This window comes from Portunus trituberculatus, chromosome 44 (genome assembly GCF_017591435.1).
Source record: "Portunus trituberculatus isolate SZX2019 chromosome 44, ASM1759143v1, whole genome shotgun sequence".
In the NCBI taxonomy this organism is placed as follows: Eukaryota; Metazoa; Arthropoda; class Malacostraca; order Decapoda; family Portunidae; genus Portunus; species Portunus trituberculatus.
The window spans coordinates 14986448-15006218 of NC_059298.1; the positions used below are offsets into that span (position 1 = coordinate 14986448).

Below are 19771 nucleotides of genomic sequence, written 5' to 3' on the forward strand. Positions count from 1 at the left end.
TAGGCTGTGACTACCCCTTTGAGTTGTGAGACACAAAGGGAAACATTCAATGAGATCACAACTAGCTTTAATGGAAGGTTCACAGCACCTCCTGAACTAGTGCTTTTAGATCTCACTGGGAGTAAGTTATTGTTTTGGTAGGTGTCTACTACCTTATGATAAGCCTATTACACTTTTTCATAACCACTGAGTCAGGAATGAGCTCACAAACTCTAGTCCACGATTGGAACAAAGCACTAACAACTTACTGTAACAATTTTTGTTACAGTGAGTTTTGGAAAAAAGAGAAGCAATTGTACCCTTTTGTATTTTCTTTATTATAATGCATACATCATACAAATAATGGCTGAAACTGGACAGCTCAGACTAGCAACCAAGAATAATTAATGGTGAGGAGGCCAAAGGGAGGGTTACCTACAGACTTGCATTCATAGGATCACAAACCTGCTCCCCTCAGCTATATCCTCAAGGCCACACATATCCCTCTCCCCCCAATCTACACCTGCAGGCTTACATCAATAGTCTGTCACTGTCTGGCATTGGTGTATTATTTATTTACTCAGAATCTCACAGAATTAAGACTGATGAACAAGGCAAGTTAGTTAGTAGTAAAGAAAATTACAAATAAAATCCTTCACTCCAGCACAAAGTGATGCAAGCTGGCTCACCATTGTTATTTTAAGGGCACATTTTGTTCTTATTTCTTTCAATATCATGCTGACTTCTTTCTATTGATTTTATGAGAAAAATATATCACCCTTCCTCTGATCTGCTGCTTCTTATGTACATTATGAAATGTGAAAAAGAAGGTAATCACATCTTAAGCTGAAAATTTATCATAAAAAATATTTGTTGATGATTAGTTGCCAATGATGGTACAGCACAGGACACCATCCAACAAACACCAGATTATATTAGTAATGAGTCTTGGATATTCATGTAGGGTTCATGAGTACATAAGTTGATAAGTGATCTTTAAGTAAGGCAAGAAAACCAGGAATAGCAGCTGGAGTATTCCTTCACCCTGAGATGATTCTGCTATGGAGCCAGACAAAGATAGTACACCCATCATACATATGAAAATATATATCACAGACAAGGGAAATATATCATCGCTATGTATGAAAATATTATTGGTCAGCTATAACAAAACCAAACCTCTACATGACTATTATGGCAGCTAGAAACAGGACATCTGGTGACATGTAGTTATCATACTACTTGGAGGTGTGTATTTCACCATCTTCCAATTCTTTTTTTAATAATTCACATTGGACTTTAAATTAATTAGCAAGTGGTAGATGGACGTTAAAAACTTCCTTTGATTAAATAAATGCTGACCACTATTCTCTAATCACATAAATTCAATAACCTACTGGTATGTCACAGATCATTAGCAATATATCTTAATTAGCTTGAATTGTAAAAGAGCAGTAGTTATAGTCAACTGAAGGCAAAGAGAATGGCAGGAAGACACCTATGTACAATCATGCATAAAAAAAAAAAAAAAAAAAAAAAATCTTAAAAAGTAATCAGATATTCTAAATATTACCACCAAAATAAGATCCAGCAATAATGAGATTTTGTCACCCTCAAGCACAATGAGTGTTCATCCATTCAACAATTCCTTTCAAACTAAAAAGATGTCAAGAGATCGCACATTTTTAAAAGAGCAGACTAGAATTTATGGAACAGGGGAAAAAAATCCTGTATGCATTATGAACTTATCAGACATTATACTGAACATTCTTAACATACAATTGCAAACAATTTGTGTTTTAATGGATTTGAACAATATATATAATCTAGATTCTGAGGGATAACACTGCAATGTGTCCAAAGCCATAAAGGCAGTGTAAGCAAAGCACAACCTGGCACAATCTTCAGCAGCTGTCCCAAGTTACACTCCCTTTAATCACAGTGAGTTTTCAAGTTATCAATACCATACTTGGATCTCTTTATGAATCACATTCTCCAAGATTTATACCATCAAAAAATACAGATCTGTACATATAAATACCTCACAGTTGAAGAAAAAAATGGCCCCCTGCACAAGTTGTTCTGAAGCAGCCTAAAGATGGACTTGGGACATACTAAGCTTCATTTCACACTGAAAACACAGACATTTTCTCCTGTGGGAAGACATAAGGCAGACCAAGTTGTAGCTAATTTCAAAGAGTATGAAGACTATAACACTGTCAAGAAAACTATGGTATGTATAATTTTCGATTTACAAATATACAAAGTACAAGATCTTTAATGCTATTATGAAACAGTTCTTTCTCACTGAATACATTTTGGACTTCAAAAAGCATGCTTATTTTCATCTTGATATGTCCCCAAAAACAGCATAGATACCTGCCCCAATACTGACAGGATTACTTTGTACTGTTATATCATGTAAGAAAACTATGCAGTTCTCCTCAAACAGCATTGATACTAAAGTGAACTTGCAATGTCTAGATTAAGAGTATTATACATGAAGAAAGGAGAACAAAAATAATAATTACAGTGACAGGTCTCACGCCAGTAAACCTGACCAGGGATAAGCACATTTACTGGTGATGGTGTTGATCTGAACAAACCTGTCTATGGAAAAACACTTACTTCACAACTACAAGAAATTAAGCTTTACCATAAAGCAAACACAAAAGTGGGAGGATATTTTTCATAGGACTTGAGGTGTGTTATTTACAAAGGCATAGTTTGGCAGTAACAATCCAGCAGAGCTGTGATTCTTAGAGATTGTTCTCTATCTTGAGTTAAGTACTGAATAGCAATAACAAGAAAATCTCAGGAATAGCAATAAGTAAAAGATGCAAGAAATGAAGTGATGTAGCTCTTCCACCCTGGTCCCAAAGGCTCCCAAAAGCTGGCCATCACTCAGCAGGCTTGGACTGCCACTTGCCCTTGATAGGGTTGTCTGGAGTGAACACATCATAGGTTCCCTTCTCTCTGAATGCTTGCTTGTAGTGAGTCATGCAGTACAGCTCCCCACCACCCACTGAGAATCTCCCAACACTGAAAAAAAATAAGGAAAACATTATGACATGTTTCTCGATCCTCATAAACAGTCATTGTTTACATGTTGGAGGAGAACCTAATCATAATTCATATGTATGTTGAGCAATTATGTGTATATTTTCTACTTAGCAAGTTCCACTTTCTACGACAATGAAATATGGCTGTCTACAATATCTAGATAACATTATTTCATTATTCATTACTACATCACAAAAGAGAAAAGTATTAAAACTTCAAAGCTAGCAGAAAACAGAAGTCAACCAACTAATTAACTTGCATGGTGGCCAGCAGCCAATGAGCTAGTTTACCTGCAACTTTCCCATGAGTACTGAAGGATGAAAATGAAAGTTACATGGTGAAAGGAAGCTGAATGAAATACAAAAAAAATAAAAATAAAATAAAATAAATGTCATAATGGTTACAGATTATCACTCATTTTGAGGCTGAATCCAGTCAGTAACTAAGCATCATGGAACCAGAATCCTGTGTGATCAACAGACTGCTCACCTGAGAGGAGAGTTGCACTTGCAGCATCTGAAGCAAGTCTTGTGCATCAGCCGGCCTGCCACCTCCAGCCTCTCCATGGCATACACTGTCTTTTGGCACTGGTTGCATTTCTCAGCAGTGCCACCCTGCAAAGCAACTGAGTGTTAGGCTACCCATTAATAACCTAATTATGTTTACTAATACATGCCTACATTGGTGTCATATCATTATCAAAATTTTCATCTTCCTTCTTTTTCTACATATGTATTTGTAATATTGTAATTTCGTACATTAAAATCTAAAGCATGATATTTTAGGGTATAATGGATATATATATACCATGGTGGTATTTATTGTATAACTTTGATCATCTTATTTGAATAATGATTGATACATTTCATCTCATATCTTCTAAAACAAAGATATAAGAATAAGAGGACTTGATCTCTTCTCTACAGCATGACAATTCACTACATGATCAGACATCAACATGTACCACAGTACTTCTTATAACCAAACCTATTAACCTATTCTAACTCACTTCTATTCAGTTTTACAGGGCCTGGGCTTTATGCTTGTGTGGCCCCGTCTCCATATCTACACTTATCCAATCTTACTTTAAAAATATGCACACTCGTTGCAGACACAACTTCTTCATTCAAACTGTTCCACGTCTCAATACATCTTTGCGGGAAGCTATACTTTTTAATCTCTTACATATCTTCCCTTCCTCAGCTTACTATGCGATCTTGTGCTTCGACTGGCATATTCTTCTCTCAGGATCAGATACTCATTGTCCACTTGGTCCATTCCATTTATCAATTTATATACTTGTATGAGATCCCCTCTCTCCCTTCTCTGCTCCAATGTTAGAAGATCCATAGCCTTAAGTCTCTCCTCATATGTCATCCCTTCAAGTTCTGGGACCATTCTTGTAGCCATTTTTTGTAGTCTCTCCAGCTTTTTTATGTGTTTCTTTTTGTGAGGGGTCCACACTACTCCTGCATATTCCAATCTGGGTCTTATTATAGTACTTATCAGTTTCTTCATCATTTCTTTGTCCATGTAGTGAAATGCTATTCCAATATTCCTTAGCAAATTGTATGTCTCTCTGAAAACTCTATCAATATGGCTTGCCAGTTGATTATTTTCTTCCATTGTCACTCCCAAATCCTGTGTGTGTGTGTGTGTGTGTGTGTATTTACCTAGTTGTATTTTACGGGAGGGGAACCTATGCTCGTGTTGTCCCGTCTCTGTATCTCACAGTGTCTAATTTTCTCTTAAAGTCGTGTATAGACTTTGCACACACCACCTCTCTGTCCAGTTCTTTCCATACATCTATCACTCTATAGGAGAAACTGTTTTTCTTGAAGTCTCTTCTATCGTTGTCTTTTCTGAGTTTTAGTCTTGTGTCCCTTCTGTCCCTCTTCAGCAGGTCGATCCTATCAGGAAACTCCATATTATTCATTATTCTGTAGATGGTCAACAGGTCGCCTCTTTCTCTTCTCTGCTCCAGTGTTGGTAATTCCAGTCTCTCCAGTCTCTTTTCATACATAAGAGCTAACAAGATTGGGGCCAGTTTGGTGGCCGCTCTTTGTATCCTTTCAATTTTCCTGATATTCTTCCTCGTATTAGGTGACCACAGTACTGCTGCATACTCCAGTCGTGGTCTGATCACCAATAACTTTTTCACCGTATCTTCTAATTCTAATATTTCACAGTAAGTTGTAGGTCTCACCAACAATTTTATTTATATGTTTATTGGGGGGACATTTCTTTTGTTATGAGAACTCCCAGGTCCTTTTCACTTTCCACCTTCTTAATCTTCTCTTCTCCAAGTTTATATTGTCTTGTTATCCTATTTTTGCTCTTCCCAAATTCCATTATGCTACATTTCTTAATGTGTGTGTGTGTGTGTGTGTGTGTGTGTGTGTGTGTGTGTGTGTGTGTGTGTGTGTGTGTGTGTTCACCTAGTTGTATGTTACAGGGTTCGAGTGGGGCTCATAGTGACCTGTCTCCATATCTACATTTATCTAACTTCTCCTTAAATTTGCACACACTTTCTGCTGTTACAATCTCTTCCCTTAATCCATTCCATATGTCTACTGTCCTATGTGGAAAACTGAACTTTTGATATTCCTATGACACTGACTTTTCATGATTTTCTTGGAATGTCCTCTTGTTTGTCTGTCTCCCTTCTCCATCAGTGTTACCAGGTCTTGTCTATCTATCTTCTCCATACGGTTTATTATACATCGTTATCAGATCTCCTCTTTCCGTCTATTCTTCAAAGTTGGTAGCTCCATCTCCTTCAGTCTTTCAGTAAGGAAGATCTTTTATTTCAGGGACCATCTTTGTAGCACCCCTTTGTATCCTTTCTAGTTTCTTGATATCTTTCTGTCTATATGGCAACCATACCACTGCTGCATATTCTAGTCTAGGTCTTATCATAGTGGTTAATATCTTTTTCATCATACTTTTATCCATGTAATTGAATGCTACTCTGATGTTTGTTAGTGTCTTGTATGTTGAAGCAAATAATCCATTAATAAGTGTGTGTGTGTGTGTGTGTGTGTGTGTGTGTGTGTGTGTGTGTGTGTGTGTGTGTGTGTGTGTGTGTGTGTGTGTGTGTGTGTGTGTGTGTGTGTGTGTGTGTGTGTGTGTGTGTGTGTGTGTGTGTGTGTGTGTGTGTGTGTGTGTGTGTAATTCACCTCGGTCATCTGCTGGTCATCCAGCCAGTCTTCCCCATTACGGAGCGAGCTCAGAGCTCATAGACCAATCTTCGGGTAGGACTGGGACCACAACACACTCCACACACCAGCAAAGCAAGGCCACAACCCGTCGAGTTACATCCCATACCTATTTACTGCTAGGTGAACAGGGGCCACACATTAAGAGGCTTGCCCATTTGCCTCGCCGTTCCCAGGACTCAAATCCAGCCCTCTCAATTGTGAGTCGAGCGTGCTAACCACTACACTACATGGTGTGTGTGTGTGTGTGTGTGTGTGTGTGTGTACAAGTAAATATCATCTTCTAAATGTCACCTTCCTAACCTGCTCACCATGAGAGAGAAAGTAATTATCATGTAAACATGATTATGAAAATGCAGTGAAATTAATGACAAAACTACTAATAAACAAAAATCTTTCTATCAAGTTACTAAATGGTAATAAAATAAATAACAAATTAATAAATTAATAAAAATCATAATACAGTGTTTATTAAAGCTATATCAAAATTAGAAAATATGTCATTCAGAAAACCTGCTGTTAATAAAAAAAAAGCAGCAACCCCAGCATCCTCACTATTACCATTGTCCTTACACCTGTTCTCCATACTCAGTGTGGTGGGCAAGTGACAGATAACCACAGGCAGTGGATAACACCTTCAAGGCAAACAGCCAGGAGAAAGTAGGATGAATGTGACCACAGTAAGCCACTCAGTGATAAAGGTTTATGCCAAGGCTAGTCAGCAAACATTCCTTTCTGCTTACAAAACAGTAATATAAAATAACTGCTGCACAACTTAGATGTAATTACTGTCCTGAAAACCATTACCTTAAAACAGTTAGTACATTCATAAAGAAATCCCATCAGTAAAACCAAATGAAATGGCTAGGAGCCTTTCTCTGTAATAACTTAAAACAATATCTCTTATTTGAACATGAGACTTATGAAGAGTATCAACACTTGTAAATCCTCTTGTCAATCAAATGCATATAAAAATAAAAAAAATTGTGCAACATCGTGATATTGTCTTATCATCTGGAAGTGATAGACGAGAACAAAATGTGGGATAAAATATACAAGAATAAGCTTAAAAGGAAAAAAAAAAACATCTATTAAATGAAAAGATGAGTTGTGTTGGAGTATCTCAAAAAATGCAGGTGGAGACAGAAAAGAGTAGACTATACAGGGTCTATGGATGGAAATGGATTCCCTTTGGTAGGCAATTACTTATAGTAATCATAAGAAAAATGGTGAAGTAGATTAATACTGTAGATAGATAGATAGATAGATGGATAAATGGAGAGACAGACAGACAAATGAACATTTAGGTAGGCAGATAGGCTACATACATACAAATATGTAAAATCTGAAAAGAGAAGGGAATTTGGATGAGTAAATCGTGAATTTCTTGTATGTACTTACAAAACGGCTCTTGGCAGTGTCAGCCATGCCTGGATGGCAGTGTATGTGTTCAATTGGAGGACTGCTCTGCTCCTTGCCAAATGAGTCCCACTTGGACCTCAGCTCACTGATGGTATGGTGACTATCGTCGTCGTGGTTATTGGTAAATTCTTTGTTCTGGAAGTCAACACTATCACCACCTTCTTGCTCCTTGTTCTTGTTGTTTTCTTCTTCTTCTTTTGTTAGTTCTTCACCTTCAAAATGATTGTTCTCTTCTTTTGTGCTTGTACCATTAATATGGTTCTCCTTGTTATTGGCTTCTTGATCTTCTTCCTGATGTTCACTAATACCATTCACTGGTTCATCAAGAGATTCTTCCTTTCCTGAATCTTTTACTTCTTCACTATCAGGGCAGCTTTCTTGCTCTCCCTTCTCTTCTTCAGCAACACATTCAGTTTCATGTACTTCAACTGACTCTTCAGTAACCTGCTCCTCCTTGATTTCAGGCTTGTCATCCACAGGGACTTCACAGCTTTCAGATAAATCTTCTCCAGTTCCCTCGTCTTCAGACTCTACCTTTGGATCATCAGCTTCTCCCTTGGGCTGCTCTTCAGACTGGTTTTGTGCCTCTCCAGCTTCAGTTTCCTTCTCCTGATGCTGTGCCTTATTGTGCTCCTCAGTACCGTTTAAGTCACCTGCAAGTTGAAGGTTGTGATTATTTGAAGAAAGAAAATTGGTTATAAAGAGCAACACAAGTACAGTACTAGAATATTAATTTTGTTATCTAATTACTCCAACAGTACAACAATATTAATTTTGTTATATAAAGTTACTCCATCATACCACTTTCTAGGGATCTATTGATAAGGACTCTCTCTCTCTCTTCCATCAAAAGTATGTATCAATGCATAGTTGTTCATATCCTCCTTTCAAGAGAATGTCTTAAAATATCATCCACCAGAGCTTATAGGGCTATATGTAGCACAAGTATGAATGCCATCTGAAGACAAGAAAGAATAACAAAGATTTGTGAAACAGAAAGCTCTTGGGTTAGACTGAAAACTTTGAGATACTTTTAAACTTTACTCTTTGAAAACAAGGCTATTTCTAGGTAATAACCTAGTTTGAAATCCATGTAAAGTACTATTTGCTTGCCAAGATTGGCATAACCACTCTATGTATAAACAATAAATGTGAAAGATGCATAGTGTTGCATGTTTGGTAAACTGGTCTGGTTGAGCACATGAAAATGTTATGAGGATGCTGGATTAAAATAGCTTAAATAATTATACATAACAAGGATTTAAGAGAGAAAGGAAAATGTTACTAAGATTATGCAAATATGTCTGCTCACATGAAATGTTTTGCCATGATGGACTGCATTTTGTTTAATGATTATAAATCTCAAAAAAGGACATAGGATCCAGATAAGAAGAGAATATGAGGTCAAAACTTTAGATACTCGGATACAGGGAATTTTGAAAGGAGGAAATGTGAGGTGAGGAAGAAACAAACGGAACTATCATGGCCAATTGGCCACTCCACCTAGTGATTTAATGTGGTTTACATTTTCCTTTAATTATATTAATCAATTTTCAATTATATGCTGCATTCATCCACGTTCCATGGAGTATAAATCATTATGCTCAAAATGACATTTATAAAGAGAATTCAGTGATGTTTATTGATTTAGTCATTTATTTTTCAAACAAAGGAAATGGGATAGTTGCACCTACCTTTTCGATTTCCAATCGGGAATACCACACTCACGTCTTAACACACATACCAACCTACCTTTTTCTCCGGTTGTTTCGATCTTCTTCAACCTATATCTTTTAATGTAGTATCGTTGATTGTTGCATATTGCATGTGACATGTGTCAAGAAAGACTGATACGAACTGCTAACCCCATCAGTTCCTTAAGACTTAACATGTCAGGGAACTTAAAACAGTGGTATCCACCCCGAGGGGATAAGAGGAGCGCCGATGTCATAGTTATATATTGTACACCATAATATTACAAAGAAGGAAAAAAAAATCAAATAAATAAGAAAAAGAAAAAAAAAAAACTGCGATTATCCTTCCCGTAGGGCAGACGCTCATGACAGGCAATAAGTCTACATACCACCCCGCGCGCCTGTGTCCTGCTCCTCCATGCTGGCGGGTCCGCGCTGTCTCGCTGGCACTGTATTGCAAACAACTTCAGGACAGCAACCTCTTAGTACATCACTTAAGGCAGAACACCGGAGGAAAAAATTCTGAAATAAACACATGATCCATTCTTCTGAGGTGAACCTGCATATGTGCGGGTCGTCTTTAAAGCGTTGGCAGCCCAGCAGATCCCAAGCGATGAAGCGAAGCGGCCTGTTCGTCATGTGCGCTGCTCATCCTGCCAGGCTTGGTGGCCAAATCATGCCGCCAAAGCCAACCTTTCCACTGAATCATCCACATAACCCAAAGCGATGTAGTACCTAAATAAGCGCGGAACGTGTTGTGTTTTTGTAGCAGTGGTGTTGCAATTATTCTACAAAATATTATGAATATTATATGAAAAATATTGCTACGCAGCACAAACCTACGATATACTGCAAGCGCATACATGTTTCCTTGATAAGCATAGTCAGGTGTATTCAAGCAAGCAACAAGCCCCATAACAAATGTGTAAACCAACCATCAACAGAGTTGCACCGCCAGCAACAGGTCAAGTGAGGTTCTGCAACATGTGGTCACAATCGTTATTTTCAAGACGAGAGTGACCGGCATACTCTGCGCGATCTCCGTCATGTACGCGCTGCCGGTGTGTGTGTGTGTGTGTGCTGAAGGTTTAGCAACAACACACACACACACACACAGAGGCACGAGCTGCGTCACTCACTAAGCTCATTATGTTAGGCTAGTTCACGATCCTCTTTCACCACCATCGTCCCCCACCCTCGCCACCAGCATCACCTCTGATCAGCATCACCATCACTACCATTATTCTGCTTTCTAAGACTACTGCTAACACTATTCATGTTAGTTAGTATTTGTGCACACATACAACTATTACAACTAGCTACTGCCATTAGGCATTTCCACTAAATTCGACCTTGGTTTTTGCATTAACTTAACACTGCAATGAATTACGAAACCTCTCGACCTCCACCCACGTCAATTTATTTCACGGGAGAACTCTTATTGTCTCTCACTAATTAAGACAGTTTCCTTGTACACAAAACGACTCACTGCAATGGGAATAAGAGGAAAAAGGTCAGTAACTTTTAAAACATACCTTGGCATTAAATCAATCACTTGCTTCCTTCCTTCTTTCGAAAGCAGCTGTGCTGGTTAATGTCACAGGTGTTTCTTGGCTGTGATGTAAGGAAACCCATGAACTTCACACCCCACCACTCCCTCATCCTTCCTCCCAACAGCCGCTCTCTTCAGCCACTCCCACCTTGCCCTTAAACACAGACTGGAAACTAGGGGAATCACATACCTCCCCCTTCCCCTCCCTCTTTCTTTCCTTGCAACATGTGATTGTGCCCTCTGAACCTACCAAAGGAGACATGCACAGAGGCTTCTGTGTGTGTGTGTGTGTGTGTGTGTGTGTGTGTGTGTGTGAAAAGCCATGCAGACCTTTGGAGTAGACCTTGCTTGAAAGTGAATGGTAATTATTGTCCATGCATTTTCTCTCTCTCTCTCTCTCTCTCTCTCTCTCTCTCTCTCTCACACACACACACACACACACACACACTGTATCGACAACTAAAAAGGTAAATGAAGCATTAAAAAAAAAATAGACAAATAAATGAGAGAGAGAGAGAGAGAGAGAGAGAGAGAGAGAGAGAGAGAGAGAGAGAGAGAGAGCAACAGATGAGGCGGAGCAACCTTGACCTTCAACGATATTACAACTGTCCGAGAGGTGAATAAAGCCAAGGGGTCTCAGGGGTGAAGCAAGGTGGGGGCGGACTGGAGCTGACTGGGGCGAGGCGGGAGACGAGTGCATACAGCGTGCCCTTGCTCTCTTTACCTCTCGGCGACTTCCAAAGGGCTCCGGGCGCAAGGAACCTTACTGATGACCTCAATGAGAGATAGAACGGGGAGGGGGGCCTAATGCATGATTATTGTGATATTCAAGCCTTCAAAATGCATGTAAATGTCACCCCTCCTTCGGACACAAGTAACTTGCCTTGTCCTCAATGCACCATCCTCCTCTGCTGTCATAAATAATTCCACCATAACCTCTCAATACAATAAACATTATTCATGACCTCAGTTAAATATAAAATGCACAACATTATCTTGACAAATAAATACATTTCTATATCCTAAATGTTAACCATGTTTTATATCCTGTTCCTGCCTGCAGTGCCTCCCTCCCTCCCTCCCTCCTTTACCCGGCGCGTCAAGTGACTCCCGGTGCGTGGAAACTCCCTCCTCACACGGAACCTTGTAGATGGCCTCACTTAGATGCAAAGGAAAAAATGTGTGATGATTATCGTGATATTTAAACAGGGTAAACACTTTTGAAACGTATATAAATGTTAGTCATCCTTTGTGCAGGAGTGAAAAAAAAAAAAAAAAAGGCGAGACACGTTGCTCTAATCCCCCGTGGCAGGAATTACAACACTCACGGTGAGCTGGTAATTGCCTCATGACCGATATACGTAAATATCCATCTTGCTTATTGGTGAGAGGAGAGGACCCAATATGACGTCGAGTAACTGATACACATCTCGTTTAAATATAGATAAACGGGCATCAATAATTTCTACTTTGAAGCTTTCGAAGTAATGCCGAGAGAGGGAGCCATGCAAGGCATTCTTTCAGCGATTATTTCATCTAATAACTGGGAAATTAAAGCAATCGTGTAAATGAAAGTGCAACCAGGATTGTGTCATGCTTGCTGGATATATCTATATTGAAAAATTTCACTTGCGCTGTTTTCACCCAACCTCACCTCACCTCATTCTGCTCCACCCAACCCTGCCTCGTCCAGTCCCGCCCCGCCGTGAGATTGCCCCACCCGCGCTGCCCCTTGATCGGCAAGCCGGCATATGAGTAACGAGAGAGAGAGAGAGAGAGAGAGAGAGAGAGAGAGAGAGAGAGAGAGAGAGAGAGAGAGAGAGAGAGAGAGAAGGGAGCACTGAGAATTCGAGGAGTAACGGAGAGGAAACACCCACAGGCACAAAACCACAGTAGCCTCAAAACAGACAATAGACAGGAAAAAAAGGTCACTAGCTCCAAGGAAACGAAGAAAATTAAAGAGAAAACAAACAGGTGTTCTAAAATGTCATTGTTTACGAAAGAGGACATCACAACAATGGAAAACGATATAAAATTGTGAAAAGTCAAAGGCATCCCTTGTGAGTCATCACATCATCGCCTACTGAGGAAACCATGTACCCACACAGCAGCTTATCTCAGCACACACACACACACACACACACTGGTGCCTCTCATACACAGGAAGTGGACAACGGTCTTTCCCTTTTAGAGACACTGTCACGTTCGAGCCCACGCCAGAAGCGAAAAGGAGGCGTGAAGAAACAGAACATAATACACTCAGTTATAACCGAGAGGGTGATACACAAGAGGATAATGATTGCAACATGGCGGTAAATAACATGAAAGAAAAACACTAAAGAGAATGGGGATAACAAAACACCTAAGAATCGTTAACAGGACTGAAAAGGTGACATGGCGGGACACTAAATAAATAAATAAATAAATAAATAAATAGATAGATAGATAGATAGATAGATATATATATATATATATATATATATATATATATATATATATATATATATATATAGAGAGAGAGAGAGAGAGAGAGAGAGAGAGAGAGAGAGAGTCGAGGAAAGAGATTTGAAGAGTGACACTGAATCTGATACCAACCGCTGAAGAGACAAGACAATAATATTGATAACAGATAACGCTTCCATTGACATACAGATAATAGATTAGGATAGATTTTTTGCAACTATAAACCGATGATATAATAAAATGAGAACTATGGAATACTATAAGTGAAAAGGAACGTTCAAAACATAAAACCTAACAATGAGAGACCTAACAAAAAACATCAATAATTCATGGTGTAACATTTCTCCTGACTATTTTAAAAGCTGAGCAAAAAACTCAACGACCTGACAATAATCTGCCAACACACACACACACACACACACACACACACACACACACACACACACACACACACACACACTAAAGAGAAAGAGACCAACAGATAAGAGCAAGCAAACACGATTAAGCAGAATAGAACCCGGAAATGAGACATGATGCTCAACAAAATAATAAAAATAAAACATACAGAAAACAAAAAAAGGAAGATATAACAAATATCAACCAAAAAAACAAACTGACCAACAAAGGACGTTAGGAAAGGAACAAATTTGGGAGACAGGAAGGGTAGGATAAGGTACCGTAAAACAGCTAGTACACTGTATAACCTCCGTAAAAATGGAACCAGAACACAGTAGCTCCCAGTCTTGCCAAGTTGGGAAACCTTCCTCATACTCTTGGCACCAGCAGCATGTCGCCCTCAAAAACACACCTCTAAACACACACACACACACACACACACACACACAGAGAAGCCGCGCCAACAAGAGTGGTTTGGTTCTCAAATACGCAGCCCTGCTAAGTATGGTTCATCCTCTCCAAGAAGGGAAGAAACAGATAGGGGAAAAGAAAAAGAAAAAAAAAAAACTTTGCCCCCCTACAGCAGCTATTTTTAAAGGCCACTTCTTATTTCTATAGAACAGTAGGAAGTGTTGAGCTTATCTTCATGTAACCCTATCGTGTGTGTGTGTGTGTGTGTGTGTGTGTGTGTGTGTGTGTGTGTGTGTGTGTAAGGACGTCTAGCTGTCAGTCTACATCTCTTAGGTATAAACAGTGCATAGTCTGTCTGTCTGTATGTATGTCTCTCTCTCTCTCTCTCTCTCTCTCTCTCTCTCTCTCTCTCTCTCTCTCTCTCTGTGTGTGTGTGTGTGTGTGTGTGTGTGTGTGTGTGTGTGTCATAATTTTCTTTCTTAATCGAGGATAAACATATAATTAACGTGTGCAATAACTTTCAGTCATATGAGAGAGAGAGAGAGAGAGAGAGAGAGAGAGAGAGAGAGAGAGAGAGAGAGAGAGAGAGAGAGAGAGAGAGTCCCCATCTTCAAACACACACACACACACACACACACACACACACACACACACACACACACACACACACACACACACTACTACTACTACTACTACTACTACTACTTTACTACTACTACTCTACATTCTAGAACTACTGTTCCTACTCCTTATACTGCTTGTCACTCCGTCAGCCACCGTCTCTAGCGTCTCTTCACTATAGCAGGTTGCAATGCAGCCTTATCCTTCCCGCCACAGAGGTTATGCAATGATTAAGGTAACACAATCCTCTAGTGAGCCATTCCTATATCTGGGAAGCCAACCTTAGTATATTAATGGAAAATATGAGCTCCATTTGTACTACTACTATTCATCGTACTCGGAGAATATTACTATTATTTTTATTGTCATTTTTATGGCTTTTCTAATCTGCTTTTCTTTGAAACGTGTTTTTTCTTCTTCCCATCTATTATTCGTTACCTCGTTTTCTTCTTGTTTATATGATATTCATGTCTATTTACATATCTATTGCTATAGGGCAAGACTCGGTCAGATCTTTATGGGTTTACGCCGTTTTTTTTTTTTTTATGTATATAAACCATATTAACACCGGCACTGATAACGCTGTCACTTTTTTTCTAATTCCACTGATATCACCTTTATCTCAATCACACCAAAACCTAATGAAACTACTATTCTTGTAAATACATTCTCTCTCTCTCTCTCTCTCTCTCTCTCTCTCTCTCTCTCTCTCTCTCTCTCATGACAGTGAATTGGAAGGGAAGACCATCGAGAGCGAGAGTGAGTATGGAGGGAAAGGATAGCAAGACAACAGGTTACTGCCATTTCACGAGAGAGGTATTTTTGGCAAGGTCGCTGGCGAGGCGGTTAGGTGGGTGGAGACGACAGGTGGTGGCTGGTGGCGATGGTGGTGGCTGTGGTGAGGGCGGTGACGGTCAAGACTATGAGGTGTAGATGTAGGATGAGATGAGCAACAGCCAGCCTGCCGGTACTGTGTGACGTTGACGAGTTGATCTGTACATACTAACACACGGACATACACACACACACACAGATGCTCGCTCTCACACTCCCTCCCCCTCTGTGTCTGACGAGGTTCTTGTTATTCCCGAGGGCGAGTAACAAGGACGAATGAGCAAAATAAGCGTGTGTGCGCTCACTGACCACGAAACATCCATCCCATGAAAACCTCTAGCGTTATGACAGAAGGATCCTCATCGATGCAAACCCTTTCAGTTATGCTTGAATATTCTACTAGTGGTGGGTGGAATGAACAAGTAGAGAAATTTATGTATTTATGGATTTCTGAAACGAATATTGAAGCAGACACATACAATGAAATGGAATCTTAATCATCCATATAATGTAGTGTAACTAATTATCCTAGGAAAAGTCTCTCTCTCTCTCTCTCTCTCTCTCTCTCTCTCTCTCTCTCTCTCTCTCTCTCTCTCTCATTCAAGGCCTCCCTAATAACACTACCGTTCTCTACTAGTTCTCTCTCCATGTAATCTGTGGACTCTTAAAGTTTTCTTTTATGTGTTAACTCGTTCTTTTGGAGTTAACTTTCCTCACGTCTTGCTTCTCCTCTTAAAGTGCTCCTCTGCTCCACGCCTCCTCTACTTTAAAACGTTCTCTCCTCTTCCTCACCGCCTTCACCTCATGTTCCATTCCGTTATAGAGTACCTGCCACTATCTCTTCTTGTCTCTGATACTTCGTTCCTTTTAAAATTGGTCTGTCTCTCTCTCTCTCTCTCTCTCTCTCTCTCTCTCTCTCTCTCTCTCTCTCTCTCTCTCCAACACCTGCCTATCAGCCTGCCTGCCTGCCTCCCTCCCTCACTCACTCCGCTCTCCTCCCTCCCTCCATCCCTCTCCTTGTCCTTCTGCTTCCCTTATTGCCCTCTGCTCTTTCGAAGGCGTCTTGCTTGCCTCATGTTTCTCACACCACAATAACGCAAAAAATGTTTGAGGCGGTTACCATACAAAAACCAAAGGTAACTGTTCACGACAATGATTTCTAAGCTACCAATGTCTACTATTGCTACTACTTTTGTTATTGCACCTGACACCAAACCTGTTTACCTTACTTGTAGCAGGCTAAACTTACCAAGAAAAGCGACAAGACCCCGAATGATAACGGGTTGCTGTAAATATTCCCGTCACCAGAGCGCGTGGTTATGTTATGCAACTTGGAAGCAATCACAAGGCGTTGAGCATGCATGTAATTGAGTTCCAAGGAAAGCGGAAACATTCCCCTATCTCTCAGGACAGCACATCACATTTACAACAGCTCGATGTTATCATAGACAGCAATAGCAAAGCCCCTTCTGCACCAAGCCTATCACCACATCGTGACCAAAATCAATACTGCCACAGAAAAGCTTGATGACACACGACACATCAAAACAGTTATTAATACAATCCTTGTTTCACTCAACTCATTAATAAATTATCACAACTATATATTAAAGACACTGAGATACCACACTACCCATTAGCTCTACTTTCAGCTTTTAAAAATTCCTCAAAAAAACAAAGAATAACGAATAAAACACTCCACCCAATCCTTTCTCAGACATGGGTGCGAGAGTTAAAGTCCTTACCTTGTCTGTGTCAGTGACAGGTGACAGGGGAGGTATCTTGGATACAGATAACGCGTCTGTGTATGTGTGCAGGAGTGTGAGGGAGGACCGGCACTATGCTGTCGACCCAACGTCCCAACCCTCAGTGATAACGTTCGCTGCTGGATGAGCAGTGATACTGCTCCTTCGAGTTCCCCGCTCTCGTCTGACGCTGTCCAAACTCCTACCTCAGCCTCCAAGATCTCTCTTACCTAATAGAAGATTAATAAACGCACAAGAAATAATCTTAAAAACTACAAAAAAAGCATGATAATACTATGGGAACACCACGGGACAGGTGAAATAATGAACAATATGCAATAGCGAGCGAGCAGCTGCATCAGTCCGTTGTCATGTAACCAATAGGCGACTAGAGCGGCTCACGTCCCTCCCTCATCCCCCAGTTTCCTCCAGCTCCCTTCTTCTCCCTCAAGGTCCCCACCCTGTATGTCCCTACCTCTTTCCCCTGTCCGGATTCTGGCCAATCTTTTTTGAAATATTATTAATGTGAGAATGTTTCCAGGCAGTGGCCTTACATCTAGACTTCAAAAGTCAGTCATATGATTCACTGGTGAGCCCAAGGACACGAAATGATATCTATATCCATGTAGCAAAGAACAAGGGATCGAATGAAAGCTCTCGGCGTGAGTCTTTGTGAAAACCTTGGGTAAAAGCCCAGACTCAGTAAGTCACATATTATCGGAAATGCTCTTAATTCTTGCATGAGTGACAATGTTTCTCCCGCTAACCCCCTTCCCTTCAACATTCGCCATTTGTTGTCGTTGTTGTTGTTGTGTGTGTGTGTGTGTGTGTGTGTGTGTGTGTGTGTGTGTGTGTGCTTTTAATAGCTAAAATGGATACTCACATGCATTATAGATCCCTTTAAATGTATATGTTATCCAACCCAAGTGTTATATGAGTCAGTTGTGAATGGTGATACTGTGTTTACTACAGCCTTGTTATTTCTCACTCATAAAAATAGAAGCTTCTACAAATGAATAAGTAAACATAAGTTCATAAAATTTTCAAGAATCTTCATAGACGCAGGCTCTCTAAACCTATATACGTATCAAAATAAAGGCTACCTACAACAATCGTAGATGTATATTTTTTTCTAATGTAGAGATGACGTCATACATACACAAAGACGCGAAAGAGTGCCTGACATCACGTTCTAATAATGTGCTGCCGCTGTGCACTTTCAGTACGCAACTTACACTTTTATGTAAAAACGTATATCCTGAGTGTCCACAGGAAGTATGAATGACAGAGTTGTGATATTCACGTAGCATGTGATATAGTTCAGTGGATGTGAAAAATAAGATAAAATAAAAGGAAAAGAATGGTTTGTGCGTGCAATGTGTCACTTTCCCAGTCTTTAGCAGAACATACACACGCACGTACAGCGTCGAGTGTGTATGTACAGCGTGATGCTGATGACGGTTCTAAGATTATCATGTTGCATGACTCACCCCTCCCATCAAGTTTGTCGGCGGAGGCAATGTTCATGCTCTCTCACCTAGCTGGGCGGAACACACACACACACACACACACACACACACACAACTAGGTAAATACACAAATTTGTACATCACATTATCACACTACACGCCCCTGTAGATCCCACAACAAAACTAAAACTACTAATCTCATCTGATGTAGATAACACACACACACACACACACACACACGTCCCCTAGCTCTGTCATTAGCAAGTTATCAACACACACACACACACATACACACAAAGGTGGCATAACCCAGCATCTCGTGCCCTAAATGTTCTCTCTATCTTTAAACTTCCTGCCTAGATGAGAGTCACGGTGGGCATTGCAGCGGCGGGCCATGGGTGCTCTATCAGGCATGTCTGTCAGCACCCTGATCACTTAGGAGGTCTGACGTCTCACAAACTGCCCACTACCTCCCATGCAAATGTCAGGAGCGCCACTTGCAGCCAGATAGCTAAGTGTCTCTCTCTCTCTCTCTCTCTCTCTCTCTCTCTCTCTCTCTCTCTCTCTCTCTCTCTCTCTGATCCATTGCACTCTAGAAAACACCCTAAGAAATTAAGGTCAGAAGCAAGATAACGCTTTACGTACTACATCCTGTGTCTCAGAAAGTGTGGTGTGGGATGGCGTGGTATGAGCGGCAACGGGGAGGTGCGATATACGCCACATACAGCTTACTATGGAGCATATACGCCACCCCAAGGCCGAGGACGCTTTTATGCACGAGACAGTTAAAATTATCCAGTGTTGTAGTCCATTACCTGGCGTACTGTACCTCGTTGCAGAGAGAGAGAGAGAGAGAGAGAGAGAGAGAGAGAGAGAGATGTCCTATATTCATCATCAGTATAAA

At 40.3% G+C, this 19771-nt stretch overlaps 1 protein-coding gene across 1 annotated transcript; it reads right to left on the reverse strand.

Moving 5' to 3' along the window:
• Positions 1-296: 296 nt before the first annotated feature.
• On the reverse strand, positions 297-17558 carry LOC123519037 (LIM domain and actin-binding protein 1-like). Its single transcript, XM_045280171.1, has 5 exons — positions 17399-17558; positions 9766-9898; positions 7662-8335; positions 3532-3656; positions 297-3021 (listed from the first exon to the last, which is right to left on the reverse strand). Exons 2-5 carry the CDS (start codon positions 9794-9796, stop codon positions 2880-2882), a joined length of 972 nt encoding a protein of 323 aa, XP_045136106.1. The 5' UTR covers positions 9797-9898; positions 17399-17558; the 3' UTR covers positions 297-2879.
• Positions 17559-19771: the final 2213 nt, after the last annotated feature.